We start from the raw sequence: 21,208 nt of genomic DNA, 5'->3' as shown, positions 1-21,208 counted from the left end.
TCATTATATAGATCAGTGCAAAATACAGTACAAAAAAAAAAAGAAAAGTGAAATATTATAATGTAGCTATAATAACTTTTGTATATGAATATTATTTTAAAATGTAATTTAATCTGTGATGCAAAGCTGAATTTTCAGTATCATGACCCCAGTCTCCCGTGTCACATGATCCTTCAGAAATCATTCTAATATGCTGATTTGCTGCTCAAGAAACATTTCTTTATTATAATCAAAGTTGAAAACAGTTGTGCTGCACTTCATATTTTTGTGTAAACCACGATGCATTTTTTTCATGATTCTTTAATGAATAGAAAATTCTAAAGAACATTATTTATTTAAAACAGAATATTTTGCAACAACATAAATGGCTTTACTTTTGTTCGTTTTAATGCATCCTTGCTGAATAAAAGGGAAAAACATATTTTGCTGAAACTTTTGAACGGTATTGTACAGGTATGTCTGTTTTTATAGCTTTAAATCAGGTGGTCCAATAGGGTTTGGTGTGCCAAATGAATGTTCCAGCTGGTATTTATAAAACTGGTGAAAAATGTCCTTCTATGGAGATTTTATTGGTACCAATTTTTCAAAACAGCCCTTTGAATCAGATGAAGCCATCAATTATTTCGTCTACTTTCCAAGATGAGATAGACTGTAAATTATAAATGCAAATATGTGCCGTTTCATCACCATTTGGAGTGCAATAGCAAACTGTTGAGTGTTGTGGTCTCACACACATAAATGAAGGCATATATCTGGATTTGTTGTGTGACAGAACTGAGGCGTTGAAGTCGTGACCTCTGTGAGCGGAGCAGGGTGGACGTAGGTTGGTTTGCGGTTAATAACTCGACCTTCCAAATAGCCTTATAAATCACATCACACGCTTTTAAATCTTTTTTATTTCTTAGAGCCGACTGTTATAAATCAGACAATGAACAACAGCAGCAGCACTGATGTTCACACAAACCTAAACGAAACTAAATAAAGTGGATACCATGTGATGAAGAGAGAATTCAGTCTTCGTTTCGCTCCAAATAAACCTGTATGACTTTCTTTCATCTGTATCTACAAAATAAGATATTCTGAAATATTGTTTCAATTATTTTTGTCCATGCTGTAAAAGTCAGTGTCCAAAACAACCCTGGACTCCACTAACTTTTACTGTATGGACAAAAAACACCAAGACAGTGTTCAAAGTATCTTCGTTTGTGTTCCACAATAGAAATAAACGTCATACAAGTTTAGGATGACATAAATGGAGACCTAAAGCTATGAAGCTCAAACTCAATCTTAATATTGGAGGAACATTTAGCTATTTTACAATAGATTTGATAGTCACTCATCTGATCAGAACGGTTTAATCATATTAGGTTTAAGTTTACAAAATGTGAAGCCACGTCTGCAGCATTTTTGATGTCAGATTTATCCTTCATTTGGATTTTTCATCTCTAACAAAATAGACATTACAACATGGTCATCTAATGAGTTCAGTAAGGTTTTTGTTTTTTAAACTAAATGAATACTTATTCAGCAAGGACGCATTAAATTGATCAAAAGTGACAGTAAAGACATTTATAATGTTACAAAAGATCTCCATTTCAAATAAATGGTTTTCTTTCAAACGTTCTATTGATCAAAGAATCGCGTCACAGTTTCCACAAAAATACGCAGCAGCACAACTGTTATTAACATTGATAATAATCAGAAATGTTTCTTGAGCAGCAAATCAGGATATTAGAATGATTTTTGAAGGATCATGTGACAATGTGAAGACTGGTGTAATGACGCTAAAAATTCAGCTTTGCATCACAGGAATAAATCACATTTTACAATATTAAAATAGAAAAAAAAAATAGTACAAATATTTCACAATATTACAGTTTTTACTGTATTTTAGATCAATTTTTTTAATTTTTAGTTTTAAAAACTTTAGAAATCTTACCGATCCCAAAAATTTGTCTTACCGATCCCAAAAATGTGGCCAGTAGTGTATATTGTGATAACGTTACCGTAATCTATGAATCCTCACACACTGCACACACAGTTTTGCAAGTGTTTCTGTTCAGTCTCTCATTAGAGCAAGTAATCAACCATCTACAGATCAAACTAATACAGCCAAGTATGAAAACTACTAACAAGAGACTGTCATTATCTCATTATTAGCATGAATAGAACGTCTGATTACAAGAATTATCCCATTTAATCTGAGACCCCATGGAGGCAGGAGATGTGTGGCTGTAATAAGACCCACGCTCATGAATTAATCAAACCCATCACCTCAGCTGTTGTGATCCTGTTTTATGTGGTCCCCTTCAAAAAAGCATTCCTAACAAACCCTTCGGAATACAGTACACCAGCAGGTTTCTGGCAGTAAAAATCCCATTTGTTTCTTCCACAGTGAAGGTGATCGTCAGAAATAACGTATAAACCTCTCCAAACAGAGATAAGATGAGGTCCTAAACTTGAGATACTACATAATCCTGAATTGACTATTCATAACCTTGTGCAAACTGAATGTAATGGTTTTGGACACTTAATTGCACATTAATTGCAATTCAATTTAAATGTATTATGGGTTCAATTTATATTAAACGCAATTAAATTGAATTGCCACTTTTGACCCACTACATCTTTATATGTCATTTAACAATCAGTTCTATTGTTATTGAAGAGTGCCAAATGTACTTACAAGCATTTGTGGTGAACTAAAATATATTAATACTAAAATCTGTAAAATAAAATGTATGTAATGCATTTAAATATATTTGTAATCACACATTTGTAATGATGAAGTTGCAAATTAGAACATTTTAAATATATCAACAAACTACAGTTTATAATCAGTATTTGACATGTGCTTTCACACATCAAAACAAGTGTACTTCTTTAAATCACAACAAAAGATGATCAAAACAAGCATCTAAAATGTAAAAGTATCACTTTTAAGTTGGCATTATTACAAAGTGCACTTTTTAAAAGTGTACTTAAGTACTCCAAGCACTTTAAGTGGCCATTGATTTATTTAATATATTATCTGCTAGTCCACTACACTACAACTGCCCATTTAAGTGCATATTCAATTAAGCACACTTTTATGCATTTTAATAACTTGTAATTGGTAATCAATATCAAATATATTGTATTTTATACTTTAATGAGATACAATCAATAGTTGTATGGTGTATGGCTATTAATGCTTTGATTGATTTTTCATTTCTCCTAAAGTCAGCCCACATCAAGTACACAGTCTTGTTTCTTTGTCTTTTTTTGTGCCAGTTTTCTATTACTGTGATTCATCTCTGAGCAGGTTGATTTGGTTCAAGGCTTTAAACTGTATGTTTCTGAAAAGTCTGTAGTGAAAATGAATGGGGAAAAAATACTTTAGGAATGAATCCCAAGGCCACTGCAAATGTGGGTGATCACTGTTGAGCTCTACATATGAATGCATATGTATATGTGTCATAGTCAGGATTTATGCACTTCAATCAGGTGTCCATCAGAATTCTCTGGCTGTGATAGACAAAGGGACATATGAGTCCAGTTTGGCCCTTTAACACACACACACACAAATATGGTGAACGCTAGGGCTGAACGATACATCGAATTTTCATCGTCATCGCGATATGAACTCCCGCGATGAACACATCGCAACAGACAGCCTGACACGATGAATAATGCCTGGTTCAGATTAGCACTAACTTACACGTTTTTGACTCCTAAAATCTTGTCGTGGACAAGAAACATGTCAGACAACACGTTGCTTTCCGACCAGTCATCGCGTGCCGTCACACACACACACATTCACTCGCAAACATTCACTCGCACGCACAGACACACAAACACACACACTCACTGTCCCTCGCTCACTCGCTCACTCACTCACGCACGCACACACACACACACACACGCTCACACGCTCACTGGCGCACACACCAGTGTTGCACTCACTCACGTCTCGCCTCGCTCACATATTCAACCCGTCGTGGAGGACCGTTAAAGAATTAAACATGCTATAGTCTTTCTGTTGTGAAGCATCGCAGACGCGACGTAGGTTGTCGCCCACTATGACACACTATACGAGATGAAACGATCGAATCTTGCGTCCCGACGCCCGTTGTCGTTATTACGAATCTCCACGACACCCATATGTCAAACGGATCGTGCCAAAATCGCGCTAAAATCGTGTATTCTGAACCAGGCAGGTAATAAACGTTTGACCTATCACGCAAAGAACCTATTAAAGCACTAAGACATGGGAACAGTATTAACATTTATCGCAAGTCATATCGTCATCGCAATATTAAACAATGTTATCGCACATCGCAGCTTTTCCTCATATCGTGCAGCCGCGCTGTGAAATCTCATCTCATCTATAGCAATGATACTACAAGATCACTGACTCAAACGGTCTGATTAGTATGCATCACATCGACATAAGCACACACATGAACAACTGAACACACACACATCGTTTCACTGTCCTGCTCACTATGCTGGATCTAAGGGGACAGCCATAAATTAGCATATTTATAGTCCTTTCAGCGCTCTGCTCTCCTGAGTGGCTGTGTGGCTCCGGTGATGAATATTCATGTGCGTGCGGAGGTTAATTTGGGCAGAATGTCTGCTGCTCTTTCCTGTGAAACAACACAGATCTTCAGGTAACGACAACCTCCCCACAGAATACACAGACACACACACGCACGCTGTGGGATACCTGTGCCAGTTTTACTTTTACCTCAACCTACGACAATAATATGATAAATGAGCCATACGAGTTCCTCAGTAGATGGTCAATGGGCCAATGTTTCTTCCGTCCATAAACTTGAAGTGTGTCATCTCTGCACAATTAGTTCCATGAAACAAGACGTAATGGTTTCCAAACAGGTTTCTCAAACACAACACTCCTATTATCTTTCTGTCCTTTTACCTGACAACTGATGTTTGGACTAACAGTTAGGGATGCAAAATTTAGCTTGAGTCTGAAGTTGACATTCTGCTGTCAGGCTGCTCAAACAAACTGAGCAATATTTTGACTTTTGTTGAGACCTGGTATTAAAATTCATCTCAAGTGATCTGAGCAAATATAAGGGGCTTTCGCACCAGGTAGTTCTAGGAACTTAAGTTCTAGGAACTAGCCACCAGGGTGGTTCCCCGAGAACTAATGGTTCCCTTCGGATATTTTCCTGGTTGCATTGCCAGTAGGAACTCTGAAGTGATGTAAGCCGCGCTTGTTGTTGTGACTTTTATTTTGATGGTGCAGCAGACGGCGCTAAGAACGCCAGAGCCTGAGCACACAGTGCTCACATTCTCCAGGTTCATTACTTTACGATCTGTCTAAGAATCCAGTCTAATACATTATTAGATAGAACTGTTATACATAGAAAGTAGTATATGAAAAGGTATTATCGTATGCCGTGTATTTGATATCCAGTGTCGCTAGCTGAGCAGTTCGCGTAAAGGTTAAGAGGCTCATCTATCACTGTTTTCCATGTTCGTAGAGTTAGTTTGTGGAGTAAATAGGCTATAATCTGTGTGTTTACACAGCTTTTTTTAAAATGGCGGGTGCTGGTGTTTCGCGTGTGTTCGGCTAATCAGCATACACTAATGTCACCGGTAGTTCATATAGTGCTGGTTTAGACCCTACTCTGAAATAGGAGCTAAATTAGTTCCTCCAAAAGGAGTTCCTATAACTAAAATCGTTCCTAGTTCCTGCGGTGCAAACACGCCAAAATCCGGGTACTTCTGCCCATAGTTCTAGGAACTATGAAAAGGTTCATCTGGTGCGAAACCCCTAAAGGTTAATATTAATGTGGTCAAAATCATATAAGGTCACCGAAACCGCATTTGAAAGATCACATTACTTTTGTAGCATAAACACCAATGCCTAGGTCCCTAGCCCTACTTTTCAGGCTCCTTTTCAAATAGTCCACCCACATAGACTAAAATGCTTGCTACGGATGCGAAGAACACCGCAAATCTAACCCAACCCAATGTTTTTTATGACGGACAAAGTTTCGGAGGCAGTGTGTAAACATGATTGACACAACATGAGGTCGTATTTATTTTTTAACGTGCGTGAATTTCGGACTCAGTGTGCAAGGACTCAACCCACAACAGGCCCCACCTTTAAAAGACTCCTCCCTTCAAAGAGCCCATCCCTCAGGCTCCACCCCTCACCTCTCAAAAATTTAACCCACCGCAGACCTTACCTTTGCTTCCCAAAGACCACACCTACCACAAGCTTCATCCTTCATATACATTCACCTCACAGACTCTACCAACCACAGGCCCACCCATTCAAAGGCTCATCCTTCCAAAGAGCCCATCCCACAGGCTCAACGCCTCACTGTCAGGCTTACTTGATGTTGTCAAGACAACCAGAATCTGGCTTCAGGATGGCAGTGTGGTGGAACATCTTGTACAGAGCGATTCCCAGGAAGATCACATTCAGCTGGGAAGAACAGAAGCACAGGATTGGTTGAGGGTTCACACGTGAGAGCACTAGAGTGTGCAACATTGAACTTGAATGAAGTTGTTAGAGAGCATCAGAGCTGGTTACCATGATGATGAGTGTGGCGGGACCTATAAAACTCCAGATGAAATAAGTATCCAACCGCAACCAGCACCTGAAAATGTGAGAAAGAGACGTCACTCAAGATTTCAAAGTTCTCACACACACACACGCACACACGCACGCACACACACGCACACACGCACACACACACGCACACACACAGTCTCAGAGGTTCTTGTGTGTTTTGGCTGATACATGAGAGTTCTTTCAATTATTCAGACTTTAATTTCCGCATCATTAGACTAAACTTAAACCCTCCTGCGACCACCCACACACTCATTCAGACTCATTCAGATCATTTGAGTGTGTGTGTGTGAAACTCACACTCTGTCTGTCCCATAACTGCGGTAATCCACTGCAGCAGAAACGGCCACAATGAGGGCAGGAATGCCGTATCCGGCCAGGTAAAAATATCTCCTGCGTGAATGTTCGCTCTCAAACACCTCCACCAGCATAATGTAGAGCTGAACGCCTTCCAGAAACATCCACGTGAACGCAGACAGGAAGAAGAAATGCAGTAGTGCCGCAAAGACAGCGCAGGCAATCTGTAACGCACACAAACGGTCTTGTGAGGGCGTGTGTCATGTGGACATTGATGGATGCTGTTCAGCGACCTCGCAAACCTGCTCAGATAATTGAAAAATGTTAAATAATAGGGTTTAAAGATTATGAATCATGTATGATGTTCCTGCATTAGAGTCACACAGACTGAAAGCTCTCACATTAAATCTTTATGACACACACGCTTGTGCTATTTCACCCTATCATGAACTAATAAAAACATGGAGTCAGCCAATTTAAACATCCCGGGCCCTATCATACACCAGGCACAAAAGTGTGTTTTGCTAGTTTCAGCATGACGCAGTTATCATTTTCATGTCTTTCACGTTGTTTAGACAGCAAATGGATTTGGGTCCATCTGTGCGCCCATGGGCGTGCTGGTCTGAAAACGAGGTGTGTTCGGGTGCATTGTTGGCGCGTTGCTATTTTAAGGAAACTGAAATAGACTGCGCCATTGACCAACGAAAACCTGGTCTAAAGTCAATGGCGCAGTATTTTTTTTTGTTATTTAAAGAGCGCGTTAGTAATACGGGTCTATAGGTGGGTCTACAACGTCCGTACACTTTGTCCTGTAGATGGTCTGCATGCACGCTTGAACCTTGCACACGAGCAGATCCTATTCCTCGCTAGAGAAACGTTCAGCTTTTCCGTTTGTAAATTCCGCCATGTAAATAGCGAATCCGCTATGGCGAGAGCGCAACTGAGTTTTAAAAGCAAACGGAAGATGAGACTCTGATTGGTTTATTGCACGTTATGCCCAAAACACACCCATTACTCATTTAGAGAATAGAGACAATCCTTTTAGACCATGCGCGCAAACTATTCTTCCCGTCGTTAAACTAGCAAAAGTGGATTCGGACTAAGTGCACTTGCACCGTGCGCTTTAGACCATGTGCTTAGATCTTTAAAATAGTGCCTCCCATGTCCAAATATGCGATCTTCCCAGTTACACGGTACAGAAAGAGCAGTACTTAAAAAAGTAGGATTTTTACGTGATTAAAGATATAAATAATACAAATACAAAGAAGAGATGATTTGTGTGTTTGTATCTTTGTCGTACAGGCTGGTCTGCGCGGTTGATGCCGGTGAGGAAGAGCGTTTCAGCGATGAAGAGCGAGATGCAGAGGTTCTTGTGAATGGTGTTCCTGTCGCTCTGGAGGCCACGGAAGAAGCAGAAGGTGAAGATGCAGACGAGCAGACAGACCAGAGACAGCAGGATGCCCACCCACGTGATGACGTCCAGCAACAGATCATGCACAGGGTCTGCCGTCTACAGGGAGAGACAGAGATTAGAATGTTTTCACATTCCTTTGAACATGAACATTACAACTGAATATAAAATATCGCTGCAAGCAGCAATTACAGGACTCAAGCACAGCAGCGGATACACAGTGACACCATCAAAGTGTCTGATACAAAGTACGAGAGCACATCAGAGCAATGATTTCAGACATTTACACCAGGATGGGCAGTCCATAATTCTGCACAAAAAAACCCCCACAACATTTTAAGTAAATTATCTGCAGATAAACTAAAACTGTGACTAAACTGTAACCACAACTATTAAAAATTATGTTAACACTTTACAATAAGCTTAACATTAGTTAACTATTTTATTGTAGTTAACATGAACTAAGAATTAACAGTATTTATTCATCTTAGTTCATGGTAATTTCAACATTTACTAAAACATTATTACAATCAGATGTATTTTTTAACATTAGAGAATGCACTGTGAACTAACATGAACAATCAATGAACAGATGGATTTTTATTAACTAACATTAAAAAAGATTAATAAATACTGTAACAAATGTATTGCTCATTGATAGTTTGTGTGTGTGTGTGTTTGGGGGGGAGGGTGGTGTTTACTTGTTTGCTTCTCAAGTAAGTTTATTTTGTGTAATAACATACTATTTAGATGTTTATTAGTGGAAAAGTAAAAAAAGACACAATTACAGATTAAGAACATTATGTTTGTGGTGCAGGGCACGATTCTAAAGTCACTCAAATACTTTTATTTCAATAAGTTAAAACATTGTCAAAATTCAGCTTCTCCTCCAGCTGGGCTCATCTGTAAGGGCAGACGGTGCAGTGTCCCACTAAAATATTCCTCCAAAACATGGACCTTAACACTAAACACTAAATGTGTTCAGAATTCTGTAACAATCTTTTTTATTTTCTACACTGTTTTAAGTCTTAAAGTCAGCAGGATGTATTGAAATTTAGCGTGTACGATAATAAGCGGGGCAGACGGTCCCTGAGCCCTCCGGTCTACTACGCCCCAACATTTCCCAATGAAAATCTGTGGTGAAAAATGGAACTACAGCGCATTCTACTTGAGAGCCATTGGGGCAGATTTCAGACTCCCCTGCTTATTTTCATGTTTCCTTATGTAAGCTTTGATCCAGACCAAGACAATATCAATCTGCTTCAGCTGTGTGTATATTAGTCTGCATCACGTCAGTAACTAGTTGGCATGTCTGTTCTTACTATGAGGAGCAGAGTATCATAAATAATGAAAGTATAAATCCTTTAGTTTAAACGTGTTAATGATGTTTCATGTTTGAGAATAGACACGACTTTCTTTTCCTCTCTGGAATTCCTCCACAACTTATATTTGAACAACCTTCGGAGGCAATACATACTACATTAAGGCAATTTTAAGGCAGCGTTCTATGCATGTCGTGTGTATTTAAAGCCAGCCAATCAACATTAGGACGCCACCCTCGGCTGAATAACGCAAGGACACTAGACCTCTGCCAAAAGTGTTCTGCATGTGTTAAGCGATTACACTATAAAGCTTACAAGAAGTTGATCATAAACTGGCACTAAGACCCAGAATCTGCCATAACTAAATTTACGGTCAGGAGCCGCTACTGTTCACCTCATGTTTGCTGTCCTTATTGTCAGTATTGTTGATGTGTCACACATGAGCAGTGTCATGTATCAAAAGTGTACCAACATCTATAGGAACTTTTTACTGAGGCAAAGATGATGAAAGATGTAAGAGTTTCAAAAAGCTTTCCCTGTACCCCCATGCATCTAAAGAGAGTCATGATTACCAGCGAAGCATTTACAAATATATAAGAAAGTTTTTGCATGATTTCTTAATCAGTAGATGACATAAACGTTACCATCTAATATGCCAAAGTGAATGAATGAATGTATTTATGTTCTAGGAACCCATCTATTCATCCATCTATTCATCCATCCTACATACATAAAATAGAAAGTGCTATCTAGCTCATTACACTGACCGTGAACCTTTTCCAACAGACAAATGTAATTAGCTACTTTTTGTTAATATCTTAATAACTAACTACATTACCTTTAAAAACAAACAACAACAACAGCAGCAACAAAAAACACAAGTATCTTCACACAGTTGCAAAGTTTCTAACACTGTTAATAACCCTGCACAAACCGCATCTATTGTGTATCTTTATCTGTTGTTCTTTAAGGCAGTAACCGTATGTGACAGTAAGTTTGATTTATTAGTGTGCCGCAGTTAAAGCTCTCAGAACCTGCAGACGCCCGTCATTGATTCCCCACTGTACTCCCTCTGTAGGGTCCCTACGGAGGCCGCACAGCCAGGGGAAAAGAGCACAGCTGATATGGGACGCATCCCAGAAGACTTTGAGTCTGGAAGACCGGATGTCAGCACTTCTGAAGAATACAGCACATGAATATTTATGAGCACTGCATAGGTAACAGTACACAGCTTATATGTGCCAGTGTGTGTGTGTGTGTGTGTGTGTGTGTGTGTGTGTGTGTGTGTGTGTGTGTGTGTGTGTGTGTGTGCCCCAGAGGGCTGTTGAGCACATAACACATCACTCTTCCTGAGGCCCACTCACCCTTGAGCGCTATATCTCCTCTACATTCAACACACAGTGTGTGTGTGTCTCTGTGTGTGTGTGTGTGTGTGTGTGTGTGTCTGTGTGTGTGTGCGTCAGTGCTGTAAGTAAATCAACAGCTCAAGCCTGCTCAGCAGAATCCACAGTGAGGCCATAGACTTTATAGAGTCAACGCTGAGCTAAAGTAAATCTATGGGTCTATAAACACACACATACACACACTCACACACACATGTGCACATGTAGAGAGGACCTCATGATATATAATGAAAATGTAAAATTGAGGAAGACAAATGTAGTTCGCTATTTTTTGAGGTACAAAAACCGTATATAAATAATACTAAAATAACACTGCTGCAGAAAGTATTTTATATTAAGATATTTTTTTCTCACTATTGTAGCCATTTTTTTCTGTTTGGGTTAAGCCAAAACAGAATTTTTTATAAATCTCAATTTCTATGTTTTTGCCCTGAAATGGCTTAAAGACTCAAAAAACTTTAACTAAAATTAAAATGAAAGTATTCAAATTAAACCTAATTCAAAATATTAATAAATAATATAAAAGTATACAAATCATACTAAAGTAATACTGCTGCAGATTATTTTATATTAAGTTTATTTTTCCTACTTATTTAGCATTTTTTGTTTGAGGCCAAGCCTAAACCTTACAAACATGTTTTATATACATCTAAATGTCAAATAGTTTCTGCTCTGAAATGCCTTAATGTTGTTGGTAGTGTTTTTTTTTTGTGTTTTTTTAAGCAACCAGTCAAGTACACTGAATCACAATATGCACAACTTTAACACTATATTTAGAAGTAATCACATTTTTACTTAAACCATTTATATATCAGAAAATGCCACGTGGAGACTTCCATGAACATTTCGGAGAGATGATTCTGATCAGAGTTTTGAATTGATTCAAATAAATGGGCAGTTTGAATTAAACTGACTTGTGACCGACAACATCATTTCTGCCGTTTCAGTCATCAGACATGATAATAAAAGAAGGAGCAAGAAGAGTTATACTGTTGTGATCTTCACCAAGCTTAAAAGCAATTAAAAAGCACATTATTCATCACAATATTGATTAAGTGTATATTGTCAACAAAATAATAACAGATATATCACCCAGCTCTAGCACAAGATGAACAATCATAACACACACACACACACACACACACACACACACACACACACACACACACACACACACACACACACACACACACACACACACACACACACACACACACACACACACACACACACACACACGGTGATGGAGCAGGTATGTGATTAATTGCGCTCTGGTCTCCATCAAACACACCAGTACAAAATGGAGTGTGTGTATGTGTGTGTACCTCCAGATTCAAGATCTGGTAGATTTATATCCCGTCTGGATTCTTCATCCCCTCATTATCAGTTCACGTCGCTCAGAAAACACACCAGTTCAACAGCAGAGCTGTTATGTCTAGTGCTGAGAAGTTTCCACAAATCGGTGAATCAATTAACCAGTTAAAACATTATCAACAACCACCAGCAATTCACTGGTTCTATCACACAATCACATGTTCCCATCTATTGACATTTAAAACAGTTTAAACATGTTCCGATGGTGTACTCATTTGCCAATTTAAAAAAATACACAGAGAAATAATAATAAAATATTAATAAAACACTTATATAAATTTAATTCAAATTAGATAACTTCAGTCATCTACAAAAACATATTAGGTACAGTGTAATTATACATTTAAGTACTGAGAAATATAAATTAACAACATATACTTTCTATAGGGTTAGGATTAGGTTTTTTTAGGGTTAGTTCCATGTAATTAGGCATATTTATAGTTATTGCTATAGTAACTATTTGTAACGTGAAACAAGGACACTGTAAAATAGTCTTACCGCATTTTATTGTACATGAAGAAAGTCGTCCATGTTGAGATCACATGACCGGCGTCATGTAGTGTAAGGATTACTAATACTACAACTAATATTAACAAATTGACTCAATATAATGTTTTAGCCAGTGTTCAAATTGCACAAACATTAAAATACACTAGTTTGGTGCCAGTAAAAAACATTTTTTTTAAATAAATGAATGTATTTATTCAGCAAGTATGCATTAAATTGATCCAAAGTGTCAAATAAATAAAATTATATAAAATGCTGATCTTTTTAACTATCTATTTATCAAAGAATCCTGAAAAAAAGTACCATGGTTTACACGCCAATATGAAGCGGCACAACCCAAATGTTTCTTGAGCAGTAAATCAGCGTATTAGAATGAGTTCTGAAGGATCACGTGACCCTGAAAACTGGAGTAATAATGCTGAAAATTCAGCTATGCATCACGGGAATAAATGACATTTTACAATATATTCAAATAAAAAACTGTTATTATAGAATGCAATCATACTTCCCAATATTAGGGATTTTACTGTACTTTTGATCAAATAAATAATGCTTTTGGTGAACATAAGAGACTTCTTTCAAAACCATGAACATCTTTACTGCCCCCATACTTCAGAAACTCTGGAGCTATAGTCATGTAAAAAAAAGGAAGAATTTCATCTGTCGACAGCTGTACATCTGGAGGAATGAAACTTTTCCTTTCGAATCGGAGCAGAATGAATGAGTTGAATGCATCAGTGACACGCGGTCTTTCATAAAAGGCCTTCAGAACAGTAAACACGAGCACACATCTGTGCAAAGCCTCATTAAGAACAAATTCAAGCACGCATTTCAGCTATGCAGCAGTCAGTGTCAGAATTCAAACAGTTCTCGTTTTCTCAATCTTATGAGTCATAATTCTGTCATATTCCACACACACCTCTGCGATGAGAGCATGATATATCCATGACGACCAGCGGCCCTCCTTTAAGATTGAAGGTTGGATGACAATTGCCTGACATTGTCCCCAGACTCAGCATCACTAGGCCACTCCAGTGGGCTCAATGTGTCCATTACTACACCTCTCGCTATCACTGCCACTGCTGTAGCCATGGCAACAACAAAACACTCACCTGTGAGGATTTACACACAAAATCTCTCTCTCGTTCACCAACAATCTGACAGATGGATAAATGCAGGACTGAATGAAACCCATTTATAAGGTTATACTGAATATGATTTTGTGAGTGTGTCTACGCCTGCTGTGGCTTAAAAGTTATGCTGTACAATATAGTCTTTTTTTTATTTTGGTGCTTGATCTGGACAACAGTCTTGTGCAATGCCGTTTGGCAGTTCAGGCGGTGAGACAAAAAGTAAAACACAATTATTATTTCTACTTAGTTTATTTTCATTTTAGCTTTAGTAATTTTAGTACTTCAACTTAAATTAATTTCAGTTAGTTGCTGAGGCAACATTTTTAATTTGTATTTGTTTTTCCTGACAATTCAGGCAGTGTGACAACATTTTTATATGTCAATACAAAAGCACTGGAGGGTTATTTAACCTAGATAATTATGTATTTATAAATACCGGTAAATCTATAAATCTATCCACTACAGAACAAGCTCTGAACTAAAAGAAGACACGCCCACAAACCAAATATGTACAATGGGTGTGGCTAAGCAAAATATGGGTGTGTTCAAGACTTTACTTTATTAATGTTTAAATTTTTTCATTTAACATTCTTATTTTATTTCATCTCTATTGGTCCATGGTCAAAAAATATATTATTATGTGTGCTCAACTTCATGTGGCGCTGCACAGACCAATCGTCGAGAGTTGCCGCTTGCAGTCTGGGGCGGAATTGAAAACGGACACTTTCTGCTTCCCGTAGTGACGCTCGCAGTGTTTGCGTACTTTTTTTACAGATGCAGTTGTTATAATATATACACATTATATTTGTTAAATACGCAGATGTTTCAGCCGTTTTCATGAAGCAACACAAACAGTTTTCATGTACTGCTTAATACAGTGCCATCCGTACAAGAATAAAGTTTAATAGAAGCCTATACTATTTAAATACCAAATAAAGTGGGTTTTATTTTGATTAAATTGACACAATATAATATTATGGTTACATGAAAAGAGCTTTTACTGTTATAAATACACGGATTTGTGAGCATTAGGTAACTGAAGATTTTAGAATCAACACGAAACACATCAAGCGTAGCATCAGTTCTGGCAGGTCACGTTAATCAAGCTCGCATCAGCTGACTCTCAGCTGATCCACATCTACCTATAGGAATACAATGCCTATCACTGTATACATAAGCTCCTGCAGTATTATCAGCAGTTATTGCGTTTCTCAGGAGCAAATTACCCTTCTCCATCCCAAGCTCCTCCTCTCGCCAGTCAGGATTTGGCATAATGATTCCCCTTGAATCAGAATAAATTCTCGAATTATGTTGTACTTTAAAATCTTGAATTAAATATATTTGCATACTTTCATGTTGGTTCGGTTCGGTTTTTCCCCAAGGGGGGTTATTGCTGCTCTCCCTGCGCTTATCCATGCTAGGCTGCATGGATGCGCAGGGAGTTCTCGCCCAGAACGGAACCATACCATCAATCCAAACTGTATGCTAATTGTCAATCATATTTGACGATAGTGGTCCTGACAGAAACGTCATCGTTGTCATTATTGAATCCGGCCAATCGCAGAACAACCCGTGCGCCGGTCAGTCAGTATACTCTCGAATCACTCTCGCTGTACTTTGATACGTCCATACCTCACAGTGACGTGTCGTCGGCGTTGTCTCACGTTGGACAAAATTTCGGTCTGCACAGCCCTGCATGAAGTTGAACACACCTAATAGTTTTATTTATCATGTCCAATATGACTGCTCATGCACAAGTGTGGGTGTGTTTAATCCAGGAGGGGGTGTGTCCATTTCTGCTGTGGGTGTGTCACTGCCCTAATTGGGTGTCTCTCGAATTGCACCATTCATTGACGGCCACTTCCTGACGTGACTCACACAATGTAAATGAATCGGTAGACTTTATTCTAAACAGCAGGACCTGAAGTAGGCCTGCAGTTTTCCCTTCTCACATGCTAATCAAAACGTCTGTCAGCGATATACTCGAGAGAGAGAGTCGTGGCTGACGACGGTGCGCCACAGGGCCACTGAGCGAGTCCATTGTTTCATCTGTCACAATGTCTTTTTTTCCCTCATTTTCACTCTTTTTTTCTCAATTGTTCTTCTCGCTTTTTTCTTGCTTTTCGGTTTCACTCCAGGTAAAGCCGAACTTCGGCTCTGAATGGAAAATGTAAATGAAGCTTTTAGACTAAATGCATCTGGCTGAGGCTCCGTCCCATGCGACCCCATGCCTGGCAGACGGAGGAAAAAACCCTGCCGCCAAATTGTGTTCTCGACAACACAGAGAACAACAGACTTCAATGGAGAAACAACAAAATGAAAACAGTCAAATGGTACTAATATGTAATAATTTCGAAAATAATGCATGGCCGCAAGTTACGAAAACTCAGAATGCGTCAAGCTGTATGTCAGACTTATCATGTTGGCCTTTTAAAACATGCTCAAAATGAACAAAAAGCAACAATAACAATGCATTCCCAAAAAAACACAAGTGTATGTGTGTATTTGTTCAGCGTGTATTGAGTCGCTCAGCTGGGAATCGTCGTTGATCATGGATCATATGGAGAGATAAAGACCGCCCACCCGCTGATCTCCCACAATGCACCTCACAGCCTGAAGTCATCAACAAACAATAAACAGTCTCCACAGAGATCTGCTCCACATCCGCCAGCTTCAAACAAACACACCTCACGTCTTTCTTCTGAGTTTTCATAGCAAAATCCATTCAGCACCTCTAAACATCCCGGGAAGTTGAATGCCTTCAGACTGCCAGCAAAAATCAAGACTTTTTGCATATTCAGATTTTATCCAGATGGGTTTTTGGAAGTCTGGAAAGCAAGAAGTCTGGTCTCCAGATGCATCTCAGTCTGAACGCTCTGGCTGTTCAAGTGGGATTTCAAATTGTCTTTTGCATCACTTTTAAGGCGACACAGCGACAACGTCCAAATAGGTAACGGAAATGCATGAAGTATTCATACAGTACATTTACCAGTCTCCTCCGTTGCTGAGTTTTTTACTTGTGCGATGGAGAAGCTCTGAGGAGCTTCCACTTATTTGGAGAGTGAGATGATGCAACTCCATTTTTCCTGCATCTATTTTGAAAGCCTCATCACATACTTGGGTAAGTCATTACCAAAACAACCCATGCAGATATGTAGGGTATGTCTGACACACACATCTTATTTGATCACTTGCATAGTGCAGATTGTCTGCCTGAAAAGATCATTTTGATCGATCTGATTTGCCTGCAGTCTAAAAATAGCCTTAGATCATACAGTTTTCTTTTTCTTGGAGAGGATCACTGTTTCCACTACACGGAAATTACTATTATTTCCCTTTCCCCCCCGCCCCCATCACATATTTTAGCAATCATCATAAATTAGGTATCATTCAAAAGCTTTAACACTTATCCTGTGAAAAACGTTTTGAAATTGGACATTGCCTTACCATGTAAACGGTATTTCAAAACCTTTTATAGAGCTCAATTTTTGTTTCATCAACTTAAAATTTTGAACGCAAAAATACATTTTGTATAAAATAGAAAATGTTTAGTACATTTGCTTTACAGAATGAACTTAAACTTCTATAACTTTTTTACACTTTCGCTTCTCTAATAATCTGCTGAGTGTCTTCTTTATGTGGGGGGTGTTCGTAATACTGTTATTCATAATTGTTGAATTGTTCATAAGTGAATAATATTTGCAATGTGCAAATTGTTGCATTGAAAATGGTTTTACAAACAAATTGCGCTCTGAGGTGCGTTTCCCCCAAAAATCGTTAGCCAACTATGGTCACAAGTTCTGACGTTATCAACAGTTCAACGAGTCGTGTTTCCCGAAACCATAGTTCCAACGAACATTCGCAAACAGCATCGCAAAGTTGTGTGGTTGGAACGACAGCTCTCGACCTGTGGTTACAAGCATAGTTTCTTGTTTGCATGACGTGTGGGCTTATTTTACGTGTGGATATTAGAATACATACAAATGTTGTTTACGTCTTTTAGTTTGTCAAGAGATTTAAAGGAACACTCCGACTTTTTGGGACTTTAGCCTATTCAACGTATCCCCCAGAGTTAGATAAGTCCATACATACCTTTTTCATCTCCGTGCGTGCTATAAGTCTGTTTGACGCACCCACCGCTCGCCTAGCTTAGCACAAAGACTGGATGTAAATGGTTGCAGCTAGCATACTAATCCAAATAAGTGACAAAATAACGTAAACATTTTCCTATTTACATGTTGTGATTTATATAGTCACAGAGTGTGCAAAAAACAAAGTCACATGAAACACAGACATATTTTAACCGTATAAATACTGGGAACTATATTCCCTGAATATAGGGTGGAGTGATAACCGCAGCGCACCTGAGACGCACTCTGAACGAACTCTCTGCTCCTCACCACGGCGCGTCTCAGATGCTGCGGTTATCACTTCGCCCAAGTAGCAGTGTTTCGCCTTCAGAGAATATAGTTCCCAGTATTTAGACGGTTAAAATATGTCTGTGTCTCATTTGACTTAGTTTTTTGTACACTCTGTGACTATACAAATCACAACATGTAAATAGGAAAATGTTTGCGTTATTTTGTCACTTATTTGGATTAGTATGCTAGCTGCAACCATTTACATCCAGTCTTTGTGCTAAGCTAGGCTAGCGGTGGGTGCGTCAAACACTCATAGCACACACGGAGATGCAAAAGGTATGTATGGATTTATCTAACTCTGGGGGATAAGTTGAATAGGATAAAGTCCCAAAAGGTCGGAGTGTTCCTTTAAAGCACATGTTCACATGTGTGTACTATGAGCCTATGATTGAATCTGGACATAATGTCAGATGCCATGTCCTTAATTTATGGCAAAAATCTAGTTTTAATTTGATCTCAAATGGATTCATTAAAAGAAGTTATTACTCCACCACCTGTGTGACATAATTAACCAACGTGATTGAACTACAAATTTACAACAATAAGGTTTCAGGAAACAGTCGTGAGTGGCTAGTTGATTTCTTGTATGGTAGTTAAGCAGCGAGTTATGTTGTTGTATGGGAAACACATCCTGATAATCTGTGCTGCAACACTGCTTCAAACAAACACACTTCACATCTTTATTCTGATTTCTTCAGAGCAAAATCCACTCAGCACCTCTAAAAACATCTCAGGATGAATTAGATCATATCATTTACAGTTTCTTATGGTGCGTTCACACCGGACGCGAATAGCGCGTCAGGAGCGAGTCATTTCAATGTTAAGTCAATGCAAAGACGCGTTACGCGCGTAAAACGCGTGTAACGCGTCTTTGCATTGACTTAACATTGAAATCACTCGCGCCTGACGCGCTATTCGCGTCCGGTGTGTGGGTGCAGTTAGACTGGATTGCTGGCTTCCTCCACGCGAAAATGGCAAGAAAAAACACTTGAACCATATATATTTACATATTTTGGGGGTTGTTCGTTATAGTGTTATTCATTTGTAAAACCTCAATGTTGCAATGTGTAAATTGTTGCTTTGAAAACAATCTGATGGACTGTGCTACATGTGTTATCATGTGTGGACAGATATATTGTCGCTGTAAACGTCTTAGCTTAGAACAAGTCTGATGTTTATATATCAGACAGATGTGCTTAAAGTGCCACTACCTTCACGTCCACATGAGCCATGAGCACAGCAAAGTTGGTCAGGTGTGTGCAGGAGCAGGTGGTGTGTGTTCGGTTGGTTCCCAGCAGCCGGCAGTCCTGCGTGGACCAGAAGCCCATCATACTGCGCTTTGAGTAGCTCCAGAATGAACAGTTGGGGTTGAAATTCTCCTCGGACTGCTGAAGGAGGAAGAACAGAAAACGGCATTAGAGAGCAGAGCACACAACATTGGCAAAAACAAGAGTTACACTCAGGGGCCAAAATGAACTTTTTTTTGCAACAAAGAATTTCACCACCAGAACTACGGCTTTACTGATCATGAAACTGCAGGATGGACGATGATGAAATTGGATTAACCGCATAAACACACACATCCTACACTGTCATCCAAAAGTTCTTTTTAAAAAGTTCGTTTTTTTTTTTACAGAAATTAATGCAAGGATGCATAAAATTGACCAAAAACATCAGAAAAGGCATTTATAATGTTACAAAATATTTATATTTCAAATAAAATATTAACTTTCTATTCCTCAAAGAATCCTGAAAAAAAGTATCAAGGTTGCCACAAAAATATGAAGCAGCACAACTGTTTTCAACATTGATATTAATGATTTCTGAAAGATCATGGGACACTGAAGACTGAAAATAATGATGCTGAAAATTCAGCTATATATACAGTATATACTGTATTTACAGTTTTACTGTATTTTTATCAAACAAATTCAACCTTCTGTTGAATCAATTATAATGCATTCAATCTGACTGCGTACATTTTCTAATTGCAAAACATACAAATTATAATTTTACACTGAGATAAGTTTGAGGACATCCGGCAGAGGTTTAAAGTCTTTAATTTGATCTGCTCAATTAGCACATGTTAAATGATTATTGAGTTTTATGCAATTCATGAAAAAATTACCAGGTAGCATGTTATTTATTTGCAGTTTCTAGTTGCATTTGGTGCATGATTTGAATTTGGACCCTGTTCACACTGGAAATGACCAAACTTATCTCATATGTTTATCATCACACACGGTAAACCCATGAGAGAAAACATCCTCATATCTCAGTCTGGTCAGATACGTTCAAACACTTCATTTGCTTTTTTGAAGCCAGTTCCAGACATCCTTCAGACCAGAGGCTCTGGGTAAAATGGATGTTTCTTCATTGAGGATATGAGCTCGCTGATCTTCACCCACGCTGAAATTATACTAATCTAGATGTGGGCCATCAGGCGCTCAGTGGAAGGAAGACTTTAATATCACAAAGCCATTCACACACACACACACACCAGGCCGACTGATGTGAGTTTGCAGTGGATTGTGTAGAGAACTAATGGTTAATTAACATTAGTTCTGTCATCAAGGGTTTGGTCATTTGTTTTAGAGGTGGGGCAAGTCATTATATTTTGAAAAGAGTATAGTGACGATTGTTGATGTTATCTTTCTTTTGGAATACCATGAATCAATGTGTGCTTAATTGTACTGAATGTGCACTTGTAGTGTTATTCAAATCGTACATGTATGTTTAAAAAAA

At 38.5% G+C, this 21,208-nt stretch overlaps 1 protein-coding gene across 3 annotated transcripts in view; it reads right to left on the bottom strand.

Annotated features, from left to right (window-relative positions):
* The window catches only part of LOC307011911 (adhesion G protein-coupled receptor L3), a 305,103-nt gene that overhangs the window by 30,684 nt on the left and 253,211 nt on the right, over nucleotides 1-21,208 (bottom strand). For all 3 annotated transcript variants that reach the window (XM_079638009.1, XM_079638010.1, XM_079638008.1), the window contains 5 exons: nucleotides 19,675-19,851; nucleotides 8,193-8,402; nucleotides 6,896-7,116; nucleotides 6,557-6,623; nucleotides 6,357-6,448 (listed from right to left, as the gene is read on the bottom strand). In XM_079638009.1, the coding sequence (XP_079494135.1) occupies nucleotides 6,357-6,448; nucleotides 6,557-6,623; nucleotides 6,896-7,116; nucleotides 8,193-8,402; nucleotides 19,675-19,851 (767 nt within the window). The remainder of the gene's footprint in view (nucleotides 1-6,356; nucleotides 6,449-6,556; nucleotides 6,624-6,895; nucleotides 7,117-8,192; nucleotides 8,403-19,674; nucleotides 19,852-21,208) is intronic.

The sequence above is a fragment of the Phoxinus phoxinus genome (genome assembly GCF_949152265.1).
Source record: "Phoxinus phoxinus genome assembly, chromosome: 2".
Classification (NCBI taxonomy): domain Eukaryota; kingdom Metazoa; phylum Chordata; class Actinopteri; order Cypriniformes; family Leuciscidae; genus Phoxinus; species Phoxinus phoxinus.
Note: the sequence above shows the minus strand (reverse complement) of the source record. Positions and strands in the feature narration are given on the sequence as shown.